Source organism: Panicum hallii, chromosome 7 (assembly GCF_002211085.1).
Source record: "Panicum hallii strain FIL2 chromosome 7, PHallii_v3.1, whole genome shotgun sequence".
In the NCBI taxonomy this organism is placed as follows: Eukaryota; Viridiplantae; Streptophyta; class Magnoliopsida; order Poales; family Poaceae; genus Panicum; species Panicum hallii.
In genome coordinates, this window is record NC_038048.1 from 41,597,553 (window position 1) to 41,613,411 (window position 15,859).

At 46.2% G+C, this 15,859-nt stretch overlaps 4 protein-coding genes across 8 annotated transcripts; 1 reads left to right on the plus strand and 3 right to left on the minus strand.

The window, feature by feature from the left end:
* The first annotated feature begins 1,751 nt into the window (after nt 1-1,751).
* On the plus strand, nt 1,752-4,400 carry LOC112898762 (coiled-coil domain-containing protein 124). 2 transcript variants are annotated; one of them, XM_025967048.1, is made up of 4 exons: nt 1,752-2,578; nt 3,542-3,661; nt 4,042-4,090; nt 4,167-4,400. In XM_025967048.1, the coding sequence occupies exons 1-3, from the start codon at nt 2,000-2,002 to the stop codon at nt 4,051-4,053; spliced, it is 711 nt and encodes a 236-aa protein (XP_025822833.1). In that variant the 5' UTR covers nt 1,752-1,999; the 3' UTR covers nt 4,054-4,090; nt 4,167-4,400. The 2 variants fall into 2 exon arrangements, with proteins under 2 accessions (XP_025822833.1, XP_025822834.1); XM_025967049.1 differs by having other exon boundaries at nt 4,183-4,400.
* Nucleotides 4,401-4,789: 389 nt separating this feature from the next.
* On the minus strand, nt 4,790-9,145 carry LOC112898855 (putative tRNA pseudouridine synthase Pus10). 4 transcript variants are annotated; one of them, XM_025967157.1, is made up of 16 exons: nt 8,734-9,145; nt 8,212-8,264; nt 7,924-8,119; nt 7,466-7,589; nt 7,249-7,363; nt 6,991-7,151; nt 6,826-6,897; nt 6,640-6,708; nt 6,493-6,573; nt 6,305-6,424; nt 6,129-6,203; nt 5,880-5,960; nt 5,682-5,755; nt 5,551-5,611; nt 5,262-5,317; nt 4,790-5,146 (listed from the first exon to the last, which is right to left on the minus strand). In XM_025967157.1, exons 1-16 carry the CDS (start codon nt 8,826-8,828, stop codon nt 5,068-5,070), a joined length of 1,512 nt encoding a protein of 503 aa, XP_025822942.1. In that variant the 5' UTR covers nt 8,829-9,145; the 3' UTR covers nt 4,790-5,067. The 4 variants fall into 4 exon arrangements, 3 of the variants coding, with proteins under 3 accessions (XP_025822942.1, XP_025822941.1, XP_025822940.1); XM_025967156.1 differs by having other exon boundaries at nt 7,924-8,122; XM_025967155.1 differs by having other exon boundaries at nt 7,924-8,264.
* Nucleotides 9,146-9,878: 733 nt separating this feature from the next.
* On the minus strand, nt 9,879-11,640 carry LOC112901611 (GDSL esterase/lipase At4g16230-like). Its single transcript, XM_025970560.1, has 5 exons — nt 11,379-11,640; nt 11,124-11,260; nt 10,772-11,023; nt 10,306-10,564; nt 9,879-10,187 (listed from the first exon to the last, which is right to left on the minus strand). The coding sequence occupies exons 1-5, from the start codon at nt 11,638-11,640 to the stop codon at nt 9,958-9,960; spliced, it is 1,140 nt and encodes a 379-aa protein (XP_025826345.1). The 3' UTR covers nt 9,879-9,957.
* A 1,874-nt stretch (nt 11,641-13,514) lies between these two features.
* LOC112899060 (GDSL esterase/lipase At5g55050-like) lies at nt 13,515-15,181 on the minus strand. The gene is made up of 5 exons (XM_025967390.1): nt 14,926-15,181; nt 14,640-14,779; nt 14,299-14,514; nt 13,834-14,116; nt 13,515-13,735 (listed from the first exon to the last, which is right to left on the minus strand). The coding sequence occupies exons 1-5, from the start codon at nt 15,179-15,181 to the stop codon at nt 13,515-13,517; spliced, it is 1,116 nt and encodes a 371-aa protein (XP_025823175.1).
* Nucleotides 15,182-15,859: the final 678 nt, after the last annotated feature.

Here is a 15,859-nt window from a genome sequence, read left to right on the forward strand (position 1 = left end):
CGGCACGAATATAGCCCGCGGCCCGCTATTCTACTACGTGGAAGAAAAGATTTATTCAAGGAAATCACATAATTTTTCTAGCATATGCATGGTTTATGTGCTTCTTTATTGAGATACGTTGTCTTCTATATGCAGTGTACTAATCTATCTATATCTATATATCTATATATAAAGTAAACAATGATTCCTTAATCCGTTAATCAGAGTCCTAATCAAAATTAAAATCCGAGTGACCGTATTTTAAGTTAAAAATCCGAAGCTATTTATAATTAGCGTTTGGCGACTAAAATAGAAAATGACTAAAATCCTTAACCGACACATAATATATTATTATAAATATATATAGTGTATAATAGATATATTTTTATATGCTAATTAATATATTTATATGCCTTCCTGTAGCCACGTACGGGCATATTTGCTAGTGCAAAACAAAACCGATAAAGTATGTTTTCTCCAATGTTATCTCTTCTCGTTATTTCTAAAGTTTACTTATTTTTCTTAGATTGGTACGAATTTTTTCTTAGTGTTAGTAGTAGCAATGCATACGTAAGCTAAACTGCAAGTATTTGGAGGGTCGTGGTTGGGCAGCATGAAAGCGTGCCACTGACATGCTGTGGACCATGCTTGAGCCTGGTAAAAGAGTTGTCGTGCCAACACGGCACAGCACAACATGCTGAATGTGCCTGCAAGTCCAGACCCGATATGGCATGAGGCACGAGAGAGGGTTGGGCTAGGTTGGCACGGCACGGCCAAATCCCACCTCTAGTCTTGTCGTGTGCAAGGTCAATTGCGCATGTCTTAATATGATTCCTGCACCAAAAGCTAGGTGGCCGAAGAGCGTGGCCACGTCGTGGGTCTTTTCCGGTCGTTCTTAGATCTCGCAAGTTCCGATCATTTTGACAAACCTCTTAAACTTTAGATAAATCAACCCGCACTCCAGCCTCCTCTCTTAGGTAATTTTATAAAAAAGTTCATATTTTGCAAAATAATCATAATTTTTCTTAAAATCAACCCGCAGTCAAACCTTTCCGATTCAGGAAAATTTGCAAAGAAAATCTTAAATTTTCAAAAAATCCACCCATCGTCTGGTCCTCTCATAGGAATATTTTCAGAAAAATCCTTAGATTTTAGTTAAATCAAACCACAACTCGTTCCATCCGTTACTTCTACACGAGCAAATATTATAACAAATTTACCCCTCTTTTCACCGGAATAAATATAGGGAAAAAATCATAGTTCCATTTTAACACCTAAAATAATAAATTACTTATATAATAGTGTCATGACAATAGAGTGCCCAAAGCATATTATCAAATGCAACAACAGGCCGCGGACCACGACGCTTATGCAAAAATAACAAAGCTACATATCTCTCTTACCTACGTTGCTTCAAAAAATTATACATTTACCTACGTATATAATTACTACCTTAAAACTACGACATGAAATACAGGTCGCGAGGTTTGCCGCGCGCCTTTTAGTCCACGGTCCTGTTCAGTTCCCTCCAAATTCCAACTTTTACACTCTCTCTCCATCATATCAATTTTGGAACACATGCATGGAGTAGTAAATGTATATAAAAAAATAACTAATTGCACAGTTTAATTGTATATCACGAGACGAATTTTTTTAGCCTAGTTAGTCCATAATTAGATAAAATTTATCAAATACAAACGAAATCGCTACAGTTTCACCGTTGTAAAAATTTGCAATCTAAACAAGGCGCAGGTGATTCCGTCATCCTCGACCTCAAGCAACGACCAACACCGCGTACAGAACAAGCTTCTCGAACGCGTGCCCTAGCTTGACTCACCCGGCCACCCCACACCGCCGTCCAATTTCTCCAGCCAAGGCACAAGGCACCTCACCTCGCCCACAGCGTAACGTAGCCGCCCCCCACCCCCCAAATCGCGTGGCTGAGTCCAGATTGCAGTTGCTTCCGGCAATCCCGCCGTCCCCAAGCCCCACGCCGCAGCCGCCGCACGCTGGGGGCGCGATGCCGAAGAAGATGGGCGTGAACTCCAAGGCGGAGGCGGCCCGCGAGCGGCGATCCGCCGCGGAGGCCGACCGCCGGGACCGCCAGGAGCGCGCCAAGGAGGAGCAGTACTGGGCGGAGGCCGAGGGCCCCAAGTCCCGCGCCGCGCGCCGCCGGGAGGAGGACGCCGAGAAGCGCGCCGAGGCCGCGGCGCGCAAGGCCGAGAACCGCCGCCTCGCCGAGGCCGAGGCCGCCGCCGCCGCTGCGTCCGCGTCGGCGCCGTCCAAGGCCGCCGCGCGCAAGGCGTCCCGCGTCGCCGCCCCGCCGCCCAAGGTCACCGAGGCCGAGCTCGCGCGCCGCCGCGAGGAGGAGAGGCTCCGCCTCGAGTGCGAGGCCGAGGCCGCCAAGAAGCGCGCCGCGCGGATGGCCGAGGAGGAGGAGTACGAGCGCGTCGTCCTCGTCGCCAACACCAACAGGGACGACTCCATCATCGAGGCCAGGTCAGTCGAGGAGGCCATCGCGCGGATGTCCGTCGTCGATCCGCAGGCGGCCCTGCCCGCTGACAAGCATCCCGAGCGTCGCCTCAAGTCGTCCTTCAAGGTACAGTAATTTGACCAAGATTCGTCATTTTCCCTCGTTTACTCTAAATTGTTTGCAGCTATGTGAAACTTTGTAAATCACTGAGAAAATAGAAATATGCCATACTAGGTATGTTGGAAAAATCAAACTGCTGTCTAATTCTACCATTGAACTGCCATTAGGTTGTAAGGTAGCATGTTTGGTTCATCTGACCTGTGAGGCTGTGCAATTGTGAAAATGAAAATTGCCTTAGTAATTGGCCAAGTGTCCCCTGTGATGTATGGTTTATCATCACTGATTGAGACAATTGAACCTGATTTATTAGTTGCTTGTTTGTAGACACTATGATGGGCAACATCCATGGTACTTACTGTTGCAGTGCCAGTAGGCAGTAGCAGCATTTTGAAATGACACACTATCTTCATGGTTGAGATGCGATATCAAATCAATACTGCAATAAGATTGCACTTCTTTTCCTACTCTAGGCTGTTCCTACAATTGACCTCTGGAATATGCATATGCATAAAATTTTTTTTGGTCCAATTCCTTTTCGTCATGGTGTCACAAATTTGATGATTGAAAACTGTACAATAGTTGCTGATCAGCGACACATTTACACCTAATATAGCATTGCAGTTGATCTTGTCCAAACCTATGAAGTACTGATATACAGGCAACAGATTGGTGATACAAAATTATAAAAACACCAACACAAAACAATGGTACATATATTCTAAAAGTAAAAATATCTAAGTATTCAAAGATTACAGTCATGGTCTTCTATGTTCACTTCTTGAATTTGGAATACAGGGTAAGTGACAGGTAAATACATATTTAATTACTTGTCTTTCAAAGGCAGTGCGTTCTGTTCCGTGTGGTCATGTTTGAAACATACATCCTTTGATGTTATTATTTTTTCAACTCTGTAGGCATTTAAACTACTGCTTGAATGCTGAAATGAATTTGGAACAATCTTTGTGACAGGCATTTGAAGAGGCAGAACTCCCCAAGCTGAAGGAAGAAAAGCCTGGCCTAACACTGCATCAATACAAAGACATGATATGGAAACTATGGAAGAAGTCTCCAGACAATCCTCTTAACCAGGTTTGCTTACATAAGATATTTACCGTAACTTCCACTGCTGGATATGTTTTTCCCTATGTCATAGGTCATTTTTAATAATCTGATTTATGTGAACCTTCCATATTCAACATCAAAACATGTAGAAATAGTCACTAAATCTCATCCACAAGCAACTTTCTGGTGGTGTATGGGCACATCTAAAAAAGAGTGGAAGCAAACTTATAAGCTACTCATGAGGGCATAAAAAGGTTTAAATATTATCAGTGCTAACTAAATTTTTACAAGTAATAATTTTGTTTCTTGTTGGACTTCGGGAGTAGAAACGGCTACACATATTGTATTTTGTGTTTAGAAATGATGGATTTCTGAGTTCTAATCCTGAAACATATGTTTATGTGCAGGCTGCTGAGTGATGTTACATTTCCTACTGAACCACCTGAGCAATTTGAGGCAAGCCTTCAGTATTTGTGACTTACGTGGGTTCATTCTACTGCTGTAATGTTTCATGAACCATAACATATTGCAGATCAATCCCCAAGCAGGATTGGATGCGCAGCAGAGCTTGAACCAGGCAGATGTTCAGTTTCTCGGCGAATAATCACCAAGCTGCAATGTATATTGATTAGAGATTTTACTAAGTTTCCTTTTTGTTCTTAATATGGTTGGGGCGTGTTAATTGTACTTTGAATTTTGAACAAATTGGTGCCATGTGCTGGATCGTGACAAATTGAGTTATAGAGGCAACTTGTTTGGCTTAATCTTTCTCCTGTGCATAATAAAGCTCTGTGATGGCTTGCCTTGTCATTGCACCTGAATGATGCGGACAAGACGAAAGTTTCTGTGTAGGGAAGTTACCAAGTTACATGTATGATTGCATTTGCTTGGGATTTTGGAAAAAATAAGGTTCTTGTCTCTTTTATTCTATCACAGGGCAGGATGGGAAGACAGGATCAGTTATTCTTCTCCTACAAATATACAACCTTTTACATCTAATACTCCATAGCTCAATTTGGATAGCAGCGATAATCAATTTTAGCGTGAATTGTTTGGGGGCAGCCTGCCCTTTTTGATGGACATAACTAACCGTCTATAAGTACACGCATAAGCTATCACAGTTGGGTTTGGTCGCCGAGGCCGTAAGTACACGCATTTTAACATAATATTCTGATGTGATTGACCAATCAGGGCATCAATAATCCAAGTTGGAGATTATCGGATGTGATTACCCAGTTTAACAGCATTACATGACTATAGTCGTGCATTGCCCAGTGTTACTTAATGTACATATAATTCAGTTGTACAGCAGCGCCAACATAGTAGCCAAATATAGCCGAGCTTTGTACGAGCAACGAACGGAGCAGATTTTGGCGCCGTACTGTGCTCGTTAATGCCGCACTGCCTTGCTAATTGAGCATGGGCTTACTGGTCTACTGGAGGAAGTCCATCTTAACATCAGTCACGTCGAGTTGCAAAATCTCAGCTCTGCAACCTAATATGGCTCCGATACTGCAATAGCAGGACATGCATTTTTTTTAATACCATGGAAAGACAGTAGGCCACTGTATATCAGATATTTGGAAAATGCCAAGGGTATAAACAAAGAAATAAAGACTAATGATACCTGGGATGCGTGCGTCCAAGATCACCGTGCACGAATTCCTTGATGTATGTTCCAGCCTATGAACATATAACAGTGGATTAAGAGAAAGAGCAAACTAAACACTAGTTGCATGTTTAGACCTTACTTTTTATACATTTCCATAGTGATATCTACTAAAAAAGAAATCAAACCTTCGGAACATTTTCTACTCCATCCTTGTATGCAGAAAAAAATAACATATGGCCACAAATGATAATGATATAAAGCTAAATGATCCTATTGAAAATGGCAAGATGGTTGCAGTACTCACCTGTGTGCATAGGTGCAACAGGTAATAGTTTGAGCCGTTTTTGACTTTCTCAATCTGCATCCTGATGGACAAAAATACTGCTCAGCTGATGCTAAATTTTGAATTATGGAGACTACAAAGCTGGGGCTCACCAGTGTATAATACGTTTCCGCTCTAATGGGCTTCTACGATGAAGTACTCTTATTGGGGTCTTCTGTACAATTTCCTACAATGGAGGCACACGAATACTGTCACATATTGTGGCACAAATTTTACCGAACAGACGAACAAAGCAATTACAGAACAATATCAATCAAAACAAATTCATTACATTGCAGGTTTGGGCATACCATGTCCTTCGTAACAGAAATATTATGTAGATCATTTTCCGCCAATTCACGAGAAGTCCATATAAGGGCAGCATATTGCTTCTGCACATATATAGTAAAATAAGCCATAATCAGCAAGGCAATGTATAAGTTTAGCAATTCAGGTAGTAATGCAACATGGCAGGGGAAAAAAAAGATTGAAGGGAAGCCATTAACAAATCTAACAGTGTGATTCAGCAAAATGATATTGCCCTCAATTGTATACATTACCTGTTTCTCTGCTTCTCCTTCACGCATCATTGTCCATATTTCATTGCCTACCAACTTGAGATTTCGAACTCTGACCTATGACATGATGAGATATAAGCAAATCATATGCAATCCAAATGCTTTTCAGTTTGTGCATCCTCTACAATTTTGATTCAGTGTCAGGATTCAGCTCTTACAGATTTTTTTTCAGAGTTGTTAATTCTGTCTTCAATTTGTTGAACTTCAATTTCAGATGGGATGGATCGAACATTCAATAATTCAACTAGAAATGGACGACCAGATCCAAGCATCCGTACCTGCATATATGATATGTTCAGCATAGCAAATAACAGGCACAATTCCAGAATCCAGACCATAACTTTACATCAATGTCTTCTCTTCCAGCAGCATGGAACTTGCAGCTATCACCTCTGCAGATGGCACGTACATTCTCCCCAATTATCTCCTACAAAGGTTAAAGTGATGTTCAGGGGCGTTGTTCTTTCTTGGAGAGAGTGAGATACAAGCTTACCTCAACTGAAGCTTCCCCCATTCTCTCATCATCTATTATCCAACATGACTGACTAACATTCCTTGAAAGCTGACAATGAAGAATAGTATCATGAGGGAACAGGGACCTAGTGAAATAAAACAGGTATTTATGCTATTATCTGCTATGAATGATGATGCAAGTGTGTAAAGGATTAACTGAGCACACCTTCAAATATCTTCCACCGATATAAATAGGTGATCTCAGGCATGATATCACAAGATGGCAGGGTTTGGACACCTGAAGTGATTGAATTATTTGATGAAAAAAATTGGTACAACTATTTTCCCATACCCTAGAACCAATAATATAATAGCAGCATAGAGTAACCACCTTTTCAGGAGGCAACTGAATTAAATTACAGAATTCTTGATCATGCATGCTCTCAAGAGTCTTGTAGATGAATGAATCTGATTCACTTATTTGTTTATTGTTGGCATCTGTTGAATTCCTTTTATGAGCCTCATTCGAAGTATCACTTCCATTTCTTGAACCTGTTAAAACACCACAAAAATCATCAGGTGGATATCTGATACATCTTCTTAGTATACTAAAGTAGTGTGTTGGAAATGTGCGCCAGTATGATGAAACCTGGTTTTCTTTTATGGCTGTGCTCATTCGGCAATAAACTATGAAGCTTTTGTGAAGCATCACCATGAGTATATGTTAAGCGAATTCTAAACGAACTGCTACCATGTTTAGCATTCTGCACAAATTCAGCCAACCATGTTTAGGTAAGCGAACAAGGAACTGTTAATTTTAGAACATGGTATCACCAGAACTACACTACAGTCACGAAAACACTTACCATTTGTTTCTCGAGTGAAGGTACTATCAGCAGTCGTAAGGCTTCCTTCGCTGACATGGTTTGTTGTGGAAACATTTTATCCTTGAACCAATCCTCATTGCCAAATTTTTGTTTCATGTACAATCTGTTCAGATAAAAGCCAACATATTATACAAACATTGACGCGGTACCACATGTTTCATATATGAAAACGTATGAAAGATAGGCAGCAGTCACATGTGAATCTCAACAATAGAAAAATGCATGAACTTACATTAAACCATGCATTAAGAGTTGAAGACTAAATATGGCCTAGTGCTATGAAACTTTTGCGAGTTAAACAAAGATGTGATGATATGTACCCGTTACAGATTTATTCTGTGAACACTTACAGAATTCTGGCATCATCAATATAATGCTATCACCATGAGTAACCAATAAAAAAATTGAGGCAGATACTGTTAAGTAGAGATGATTACCTAAACGCACGCTCATTAGCAGCTATCACTGCAGGCAGTGAGATTTCTAGAGAGAACTCGTCAACTTGGAAACCCTCCTTTTGCACTACTCGAGATATCATCGAAGAGATGTTTTCATCATGGGGCATTTCTAGACCATCATCTTGATGCCAGACTGGCAGCAATATTCCCAAGCAGACAGAGCAGTATGAATCATCTGCTGACAGACATGAACAAGACGCTCCTTTAATGGAATCATCATGCTCCTCAAGAAACGAGTGCAAAACTGATGAAGTAAGTGATGCACACGAGCAGGCAGTGTTATAGGCTCCCAGCAGGCGCAGGATGCAGCGTACACAGGCCTGTAGTACAACAGAGTGTTCATCAAGTTTCATTGTTTCTGCAATTCTGAATAGAGCATCAGCAGGTAGGATGTACGGTACTGAATATCAGGAGAACTTCAACATATAGAAAAGGAGGCATTAAAAAAATTCAAAAAACCTCGCAAGCATGCATACTGGAGGCACAGGAAATAGAGCGTTCGTCGCTATGAACAAACAGCAGTCAGAATTTGAAATCAAAAGAGTCCACACCACAGAACAAAGCCTCTCTTTCAAACTTGCTCAAATGTCGACCCCCTATATATAGTACCAAATGCTCTTATAGCAGAGTAGAAGCGAAAACCCAGTGTTCAAAGCAATACAAAATCAGACGTAAAAACCGCTCCGCGAATATAACGGGCTCGCGCGGAGGTGAAACCGAATCGTGGGAGATCAAGCAGCGAACACGGATCAAGGCAACAAGCACATGGGCAGGTAAGAGCAGCCGTACCCCGACGGAGAGGAGGTGGTGGACGGCGTGGAGTGGCGGGAAGGACTCCGCGGCCCGTTCAAGGATGCTCCGTGCCTCCGCCTCAGCCGATGCATTGGTGGCGGCCATGGAGGGCTAAATCCTAGCTGATCCCCCCGGTGCCGACCTGCGACACGGGTTGCTGTGCTGAGAGCAAGGCGGCCAAGCAGGTCACGCTTAATCTCGTTTCAGTAATAACTCCCGGTCGCCAGAACGGGTGCGGGCGCGCGGCGAGACGACGGGGTGTTGAGTTCCAGGCGCGCGGCGCGGCGGCCGGCGAGGGCCGAGGAGCCGGGAGGTAGGGGGTGCTCCTAGCGGCCGGCGGCGCGGTGACGGGAACGGGAGGGACCGAGGCGCTGAGCGAGCAGAGCAGATGGGCTGGGAGCGAGCTATGCGCGGGCCAGCGAAAGTGTCGCGCGTGTGCAGCGAACCGGCGGCCAGGTTTCGGCCTTTGTGGCTTGGGCTGTCGCTTGGTTTGCCCAAGGGGGTGTTCTGGGCTGGGCCGTGAACCTGGAGCTACTGCTTGCTGGGGAGCCCAAGGCCCTGATACTTCATTTCGACATAAAACCAAATTTCTGCATCAAATCATCGTATTTCCCGCGCACTGACGGCAGTGGTCTCTCCAATCTCTTCTCGAACGTATGTATAGACGCGGACGTATATGTGTAGGTGTGCGTGGTTGCGTGTGTCCTTTGCACGTACCTAATAAATCATTGCTCCCCTCTTTTTTGCCCCTTAATCGCTTTCTCTGAACAAGGGCAAAATTTTGAGGTTTGAGCATCACATTGGCTACTCGCCCTTTGCTTTCTCACGACCAGACGAAAATGACTAATGCGGCGCACAAGGGCTTTAATAATACCGGAACAGCACAATGCAGTCATTATCATTATTACCGGACGCGTAAATATATACCTGCAGTCTTTTTGTTTGGGACAAACATGACAAGCAACAGATGTCAATGCATCTAGAAATCTTCGATCACGAGCACGCCGCCCACGAGAACCTTCTCGACGCGCGCACCAATCTCTTTGGCCCTCCATTCTCCTCTAGCTTAAATGGCATGGCAGTGCTCTTGCCATAGTCTTCAAAAAAAAAAAAAATCTCTATAGCCCTCCATCAATCGCAATCTTCTGTTTGTCACACCCACACCGCCACTTATTAGTAGTTGTATTACAGTGGCGCATTCCACAACCAAATGTGTGGTCCTCATGGCCGCGGCGCCACCAGCTGCTGCACGTTGACCGGGCTGACGAAGCGCCCGGGCCCGGCGGCGCCGCCGAAGAGCGCCTTCGCGGTGATCGCCGACGCCGCCTCGGTGGGGTGGTACCTGTCCCAGAAGAAGTAGCCGCTCCGGTCCGGGCACAGGGGGACCGAGCTGTTGCACAGGCTCGCGCCGAAATCCCCGGCGCCGCAGCACGCGCGGTCGGCCGTGAAGTCTGCGCAGGCAGAACGGAGCATCATCATCGATCAGCATCGGAGTCATGGCGGCCGGGGGGGGGGGGGGGGGCAATTAAACATCGCAAGATTTTAGTTAGTTGGTTTCTAGTCGATTACTGGTGTTGGTGAAGACCCATCCGGCCATCCCGATGGCGTCGCCGAGGGAGTAGCTCATGCCGGGCAGCTCCTGGCTGAGGCCCTGCAGCATGGAGGCGACCATGGGGTGGAGCTGCCGGGAGAGGTTGTTCGCCGTGCCGAGGCAGCCGAGCTGGTCCACGTCCCCGTAGTCCTTGGCGACCTTCCTCTGGAACGGGCAGCAGCCGACCAGGGACGGGCTCAGCACGCTGAATTTCCTCGCCCCGGCGGCGTGCAGGTCCTGCACGCACGTACGCAGCATTCCATGTTCAGAAATGATGCATTTTTTAGACTAAACTATTGTCATTGTCAGTGTGTGTGTGTGACACAGAGAGAGAGAGAGAGAGAGAGAGAGAGAGAGAGAGAGAGAGAGAGAGAGAGAGAGAGAGAGAGAGAGAGAGAGAGAGAGAGCGAGCTTGCAGCATTCCACGTTCAGAAATGATCATACCTTGACGTAGCTCGTGTAAGAGGCAATTAGCTCTTGCAGGAACGCGGTGTCGTTACGGCTTGGGCTACTGATGTTAGCTTCTGTAATATAATGATCGGCGTACTCGAACAGGTCGTTGCTGCCGACGCTGATGAAGACGAGGGACTTGGAGATGACATCAGGCGCCGTCCGGCCTCCGCTTCCAGCAGACCACCTTCGAACGAGGCTCGTGAAGTTCCCGACCTGCTCGGACATGGGAACCACCTCGACACACTGCACAGAGAGAGAACAGAACCAGGGGCGCGTGAGCTCGCTCCGCGCGTGCACCGAGACGGCGATCAACAACGACGACCAGGCGGCGCGACGCGCGTACCGCTTTGTTCCCGGTTGTCGGGAGGAGCCCCGAGCCTCCTGACGCGAAGTTGATGCCCGTGCTTATCCGCCGGATGGCGCTCGCGTTCGACAGGTACAGGAAAGGCGGCGGGCTCGCGGCGAAGCCCAGCTGTTGAGCTGTTCGTCGACGATACAATTCTTGGTCAGTCACATTCATTCCTACTCTTCCAAGTCGCGAGAACATCTTCAAGAGTGGATGCTGTGATAGTGTGATGTGCGCATGCCATTGCCCTACCTAGCTGGTCGGCCAGGTTGTAGCCGTTGCTGAACCGGCCGCTGGGCGAGTGGCAGGGGTAGTCGACGCCGTAGGGCCGGTGGTTGGCCTTGCAGCTGACGTTGCACCTGTCCAGGCGGTTGTTGTTGCCGACGTCCACCAGGGAGTCCCCGAACACGAACATCGCCGGCACGAGGGGCCTCTTCGCGACGGCGCCCTCCACGGCGAGCGCGAGCACCGCGCACAGGGCAACCAGCGCGAACGCCCCGCGGCGGACGGCCATCATCGGAGCTAGCTAGCCCGGCCCCTCTGCCTGCTCCCTGCTGCTGCTGCTGCTGCTGCTTCTTCAGTTCAGAGCGATGCTGCCATTGGCATCCTCTCGAGGTGTATATATACATGCATCTTTAAGAAAAGGACGCGATTTCCTACCGCATGACATAACGGAAAATAGGGCAGCGTACCAACCACATCCCAGTATCTTCGGGTCCCTCGTCGCAGCAGTAGATAGTCCAAAGGATATGCCTGTTTGTTCTGTATCGCGTGAAAGGTTAGCCTCGCGTGCCTTGTGTTCGTCGGTTACGCCGACGATTAAACAAAAACGGGCGTAGAACTTCAATTTGGCAATAGCAACTCGCCATTGGTGAGGAGTAGCATGGACTGGTGCCAGCGTGTAGAAGAGAGGCAGGTTTGGATTGCATGCGATGCGGGAATGGAAAACTGAGGATTGGGTTTTCAGACCGTTGGCGATTGCATTTGCAAGTGCGTCGTGGTTCAGAGAAACGGCGACGCGAGGTCGCAGCAAGCTGGCACTGTGTTGTGGAGCATTGAATCCATCAGCACACAGAGCTGAACTGGTAAGGGTTGGCATCTTGCTAAGTTGGAATCCTTTTCAGTTACAGGCTTAGCTTAGTCCATGCAGATGTGACTGCTTTCAGGAATTTTAGATGACAGATGAGGCATAAAAAATCAGCAGTTGAATCTTTGGGCAGTTGGGCTAGTTAATAATTAATCACAAGGAGAAAGAATATTCTAATCGTCTCGAGCAATAGTGTTTCAGCAACTCTATGCGGGGAACTGCATTCGGCTCTTGGAAAGGAACTTGGTGCTTCTCATCAGCTTCTGGAAGCCAGAACCATTTCCCGAACTTCCTACATTTGAGCAGCAAACTGGCACAGCGGAGCAAAGATCGTATTACCCTTCCCCCTTCTCTCAATCTACCAATAATCAGAAGCTCGTCATCGAGGACCACACGCAACGTAACGCAACAGAGGCCTGCGCAGTGGGGGCGATGAGGGCGGAGCGCGACGGCGGCTTCTGCGAGCGAGGTGGAGCTCTCCGCCGAGACTCGAGAGGAGTGATGCCTAGCCGAATCTCTTATTTTCTTTTCAAAATAAGTTTTTCAGAAAGTTATTGAAATAGCCTTCTCTCTCTCTCTCAAACAACTACAACTTTTCTGAAAATTTTTTTTGAGTGACTTTTCTGAAAAGGTATTAAACAATTTTCCTTTTTTCACTGAAAAAATATTTAAGAGCTTCTTTTGGAAAATTGTTTGCATAGCTTTAATATTTTCCTTGTATATTTTTCCTAAGAATGTCATCTGAGTACATTGCCGCTAAAATGTTATTTGAATAAGAAAAACTATTGAGAGAACTTTCATGTATAAGCTACTAAATAAATATTTGCGGAAAGGTTTCAAGAAAAGAAAATAAGGCAAGAGGGATGATTTTACCCAAAACGAAAATGGTAGGATTGTCTGTTGGTGTGTTGGCTACCTTTCTAGCTCATCCATGGGACTGCATGGCTCATATTCAGGATCTATGATGACCATCCGACGATACAATTCACACTAGCTTGGTCTTAATCCTCCTCACTGGTGACCGTCCAATTGACATGCATTACGAGACATGCAAACACTTTTCTCTCCCCCACAATTTCACCATCTTTACCAACTCAGATTAGGCTTAAATCATAAACATACACAACATAAACAAATATGCTCATGTGATCTCAAAATCTAGCAGCTCAATTCAGTTCAAACACATTCTTCATCATTATTCAGCACGCACGCATATATATATATATATATATGAATCATGGCGCATCTTAATATAGTTCTTCACTGTCTTCTGTAAAAAAGCAAATTCATATATATACTCTCTACAGCTCGACCAGTTGCTGCAGGTTGATGGGGTGGGTGAAGAGCCCGGTAGTGTCGTCAAATATCAGCTTTGCAGCAGCCCCCGTCGCGGCGGCGGTCGGATGGTACTCGTCCCAGAACAGGTGGTTGCTGCGGTCCTGGCACAGGGGAGCCGAGGAGTTACACCCATCAGCGCCAAACGGCCCTCCACCACAGCACGCCGTGTCCAGCACCGTGAAGTCTTTCACAAAAGATGAAGCGTTGGCACGAGAATTTCAGAACTTATTACAATCCTAAGAAGAAATATTTACGGGAGGAGCTGGGATCGATGTTGATTACTGGAACTAGGTATGACGGTGTTGTAGAAGACCCACTCGAGAATCTTGATCGAGTCCACGAGGGTGTAGTTCATGCCGGGCAGCTCCAGGCTGAGGTCGTGCAGCATGGTGGCGATCATGGGGTACAGCTGCCGGGAGAGGTTGTTCGGCGCGGCGAAGCAGCCATACTCGTCGATATCCCTGGGATTCTTGGGATCATGAGCTATCGCCCTCTGCGAGGGACAGCACCCCACCAGCGACGGGCTCGCCACGGTAAATTTCTTTGCCCCCGCACCATACAACTCCTGCATATTTCATTTTCAGAGAAATGGATCGGATACGCATGAAAAGCCAACATCCATACAACTCCTGAATGAATTTGTGCGGTATGAGAGGAAAAGATATGCATGAAAACTAAAGCTACCATCTATGCTAGTCCTGAATGAATTTGCTTGGATGTGAAGGAGCATTTAGGTGATACACGTACCTTTAGAAAGCTCGTATAGGAGGCCACAAGGCTTTCCAAGAATACTGTGTCGTTACGGTTAGAGTTATGGTCTGGGAAGTCGGTGTACTCAAACAGGTCATTGCTGCCGGTGCTGATGAAAATGAGGGATTTGGATATGAGATCAGCACGGCCCCACTTTCGAGCGAGCTTCGTGAAGTTCCTGACCTGCTCAGTCATAGAAAATACTTGCGTACACTGGACAAACAAATTAAGCCAAGGTCAGCGACATGTATGTTCATCTCAATCGGCAATCAACCAAGCACGGACTGCAGGTAAACTTAAAGCATTTGCAACCGTATATGGATGTGTGGTGGACGTACCATTAGTCCATTGCCGGTGGCATCGAGAAGCCCCGACCCTCCTGACGCGAAGCTGATACCCGTGCTCATCCGGGTTTTGAGGCTCGCGTTCGACAGGGAGAGGAAAGGAGGCGGGCTCTCGTCAAAGTGAAGCAGTTGAGCTGTTCAATTCGTCAGCAACAAATTGATCAGTTACATTTATTTCCTGCTTGCTGAGAACAAGGTCATCTCCAGAACCTGCACAAAGACTCAAAAGCTTTGCAATTTCACCGATTTTGAGTGTACATGCCACCAGGCACCTACGTACCTAGCTGGTCCGCCAAGTTGTAGCCATTGCTAAACCGGCCAGTCGGTGTGTGGTTGAGGTAGTCGACGCCGAAGGGCGGGTAGTTGGCTTTGCAGCCGATGTCGCACTTCTCAATGAAGTTGTTGTTGCCGATGTCCACCGTGGAGTCCCCGAACACAAACACCGCTGGCACGAGGGTCTCTGCGGTGCCCCGCAGCACGACCTCGAGCAGCAAGCACAGGGCAACGAGCGAGAACGCCCCACTGTGGCTGGCCATTGGTTGGAGTTCCCTAGACGGGCGGCGCTCCTTGCACTTGATCGGGCTCCACCTCTCAACCAATATGACACCCCTGGCCTTCGTAAGGAGGTGCTAATGTACGAGTATATGTCGACAAGCACCTGAAATAAAAATATTGCCTAGTCGAGACTCAATAAACGGCACAAAAAAAGACCCGCACAAAATACAGTGTACAACAATATTTGTATGCATGGCATAATGGCAGTATCTTTGGATCGGTCGCCCTGGAAAAACTCCAAATGATATGCCTTTTGTACCGTAATGCGTAAGCAGTAACCTCTCAGCCTTGTATTTCTCGATCACGAGAGCCAGTTAGTAAAAAAAACACACACACCAAAGTTCAATTTTGCAGCTGCAACTTGCCATTGGTGAAGAAGCCAGGGACAAGGAGACACAGATGTAGCTAGACTGAAATGTCCTATACGACTATATGTGCCAGCATATAGAAGAATATCAGTACTTTGGATTGCCTGTGCAAAAATACAAAAAGTTCAAGTTTGGATTTTCAGTCCGTCTGGCTGTTGCAGGCCGGTGTCTCGTGGCGCAGAACAAGTCTATGCTACGAGCAGAACCAAGTAGTGACGCAGCGAACTGGCACGGTGGGATCCGAAGGATGTTTCCCCAAATAGAAAAGTAAAAATGATGTTATAACTTAAA

Coding starts and splice junctions, on each gene's coding strand:
- LOC112898762 (XM_025967048.1), top strand. CDS start 2,000: ATGCCGAAGAAGATGGGCGTGAACTCCAAGGCGGAGGCGGCCCGCGAG. Junction 2,579..3,541: donor GCCTCAAGTCGTCCTTCAAG/GTACAGTAATTT, acceptor TCTTTGTGACAG/GCATTTGAAGAGGCAGAACT.
- LOC112898855 (XM_025967155.1), bottom strand. CDS start 8,841: ATGGCCGCCACCAATGCATCGGCTGAGGCGGAGGCACGGAGCATCCTT. Junction 6,204..6,304: donor ACAACTCTGAAAAAAAATCT/GTAAGAGCTGAA, acceptor ATCATGTCATAG/GTCAGAGTTCGAAATCTCAA. Junction 5,612..5,681: donor CGGAAACGTATTATACACTG/GTGAGCCCCAGC, acceptor TTTGTCCATCAG/GATGCAGATTGAGAAAGTCA.
- LOC112901611 (XM_025970560.1), bottom strand. CDS start 11,640: ATGGCCGTCCGCCGCGGGGCGTTCGCGCTGGTTGCCCTGTGCGCGGTG. Junction 11,261..11,378: donor CAACCTGGCCGACCAGCTAG/GTAGGGCAATGG, acceptor GTCGACGAACAG/CTCAACAGCTGGGCTTCGCC. Junction 10,188..10,305: donor ATGGGTCTTCACCAACACCA/GTAATCGACTAG, acceptor CTGCCTGCGCAG/ACTTCACGGCCGACCGCGCG.
- LOC112899060 (XM_025967390.1), bottom strand. CDS start 15,181: ATGGCCAGCCACAGTGGGGCGTTCTCGCTCGTTGCCCTGTGCTTGCTG. Junction 14,780..14,925: donor CAACTTGGCGGACCAGCTAG/GTACGTAGGTGC, acceptor CGAATTGAACAG/CTCAACTGCTTCACTTTGAC. Junction 14,515..14,639: donor CCACCGGCAATGGACTAATG/GTACGTCCACCA, acceptor TTGTTTGTCCAG/TGTACGCAAGTATTTTCTAT.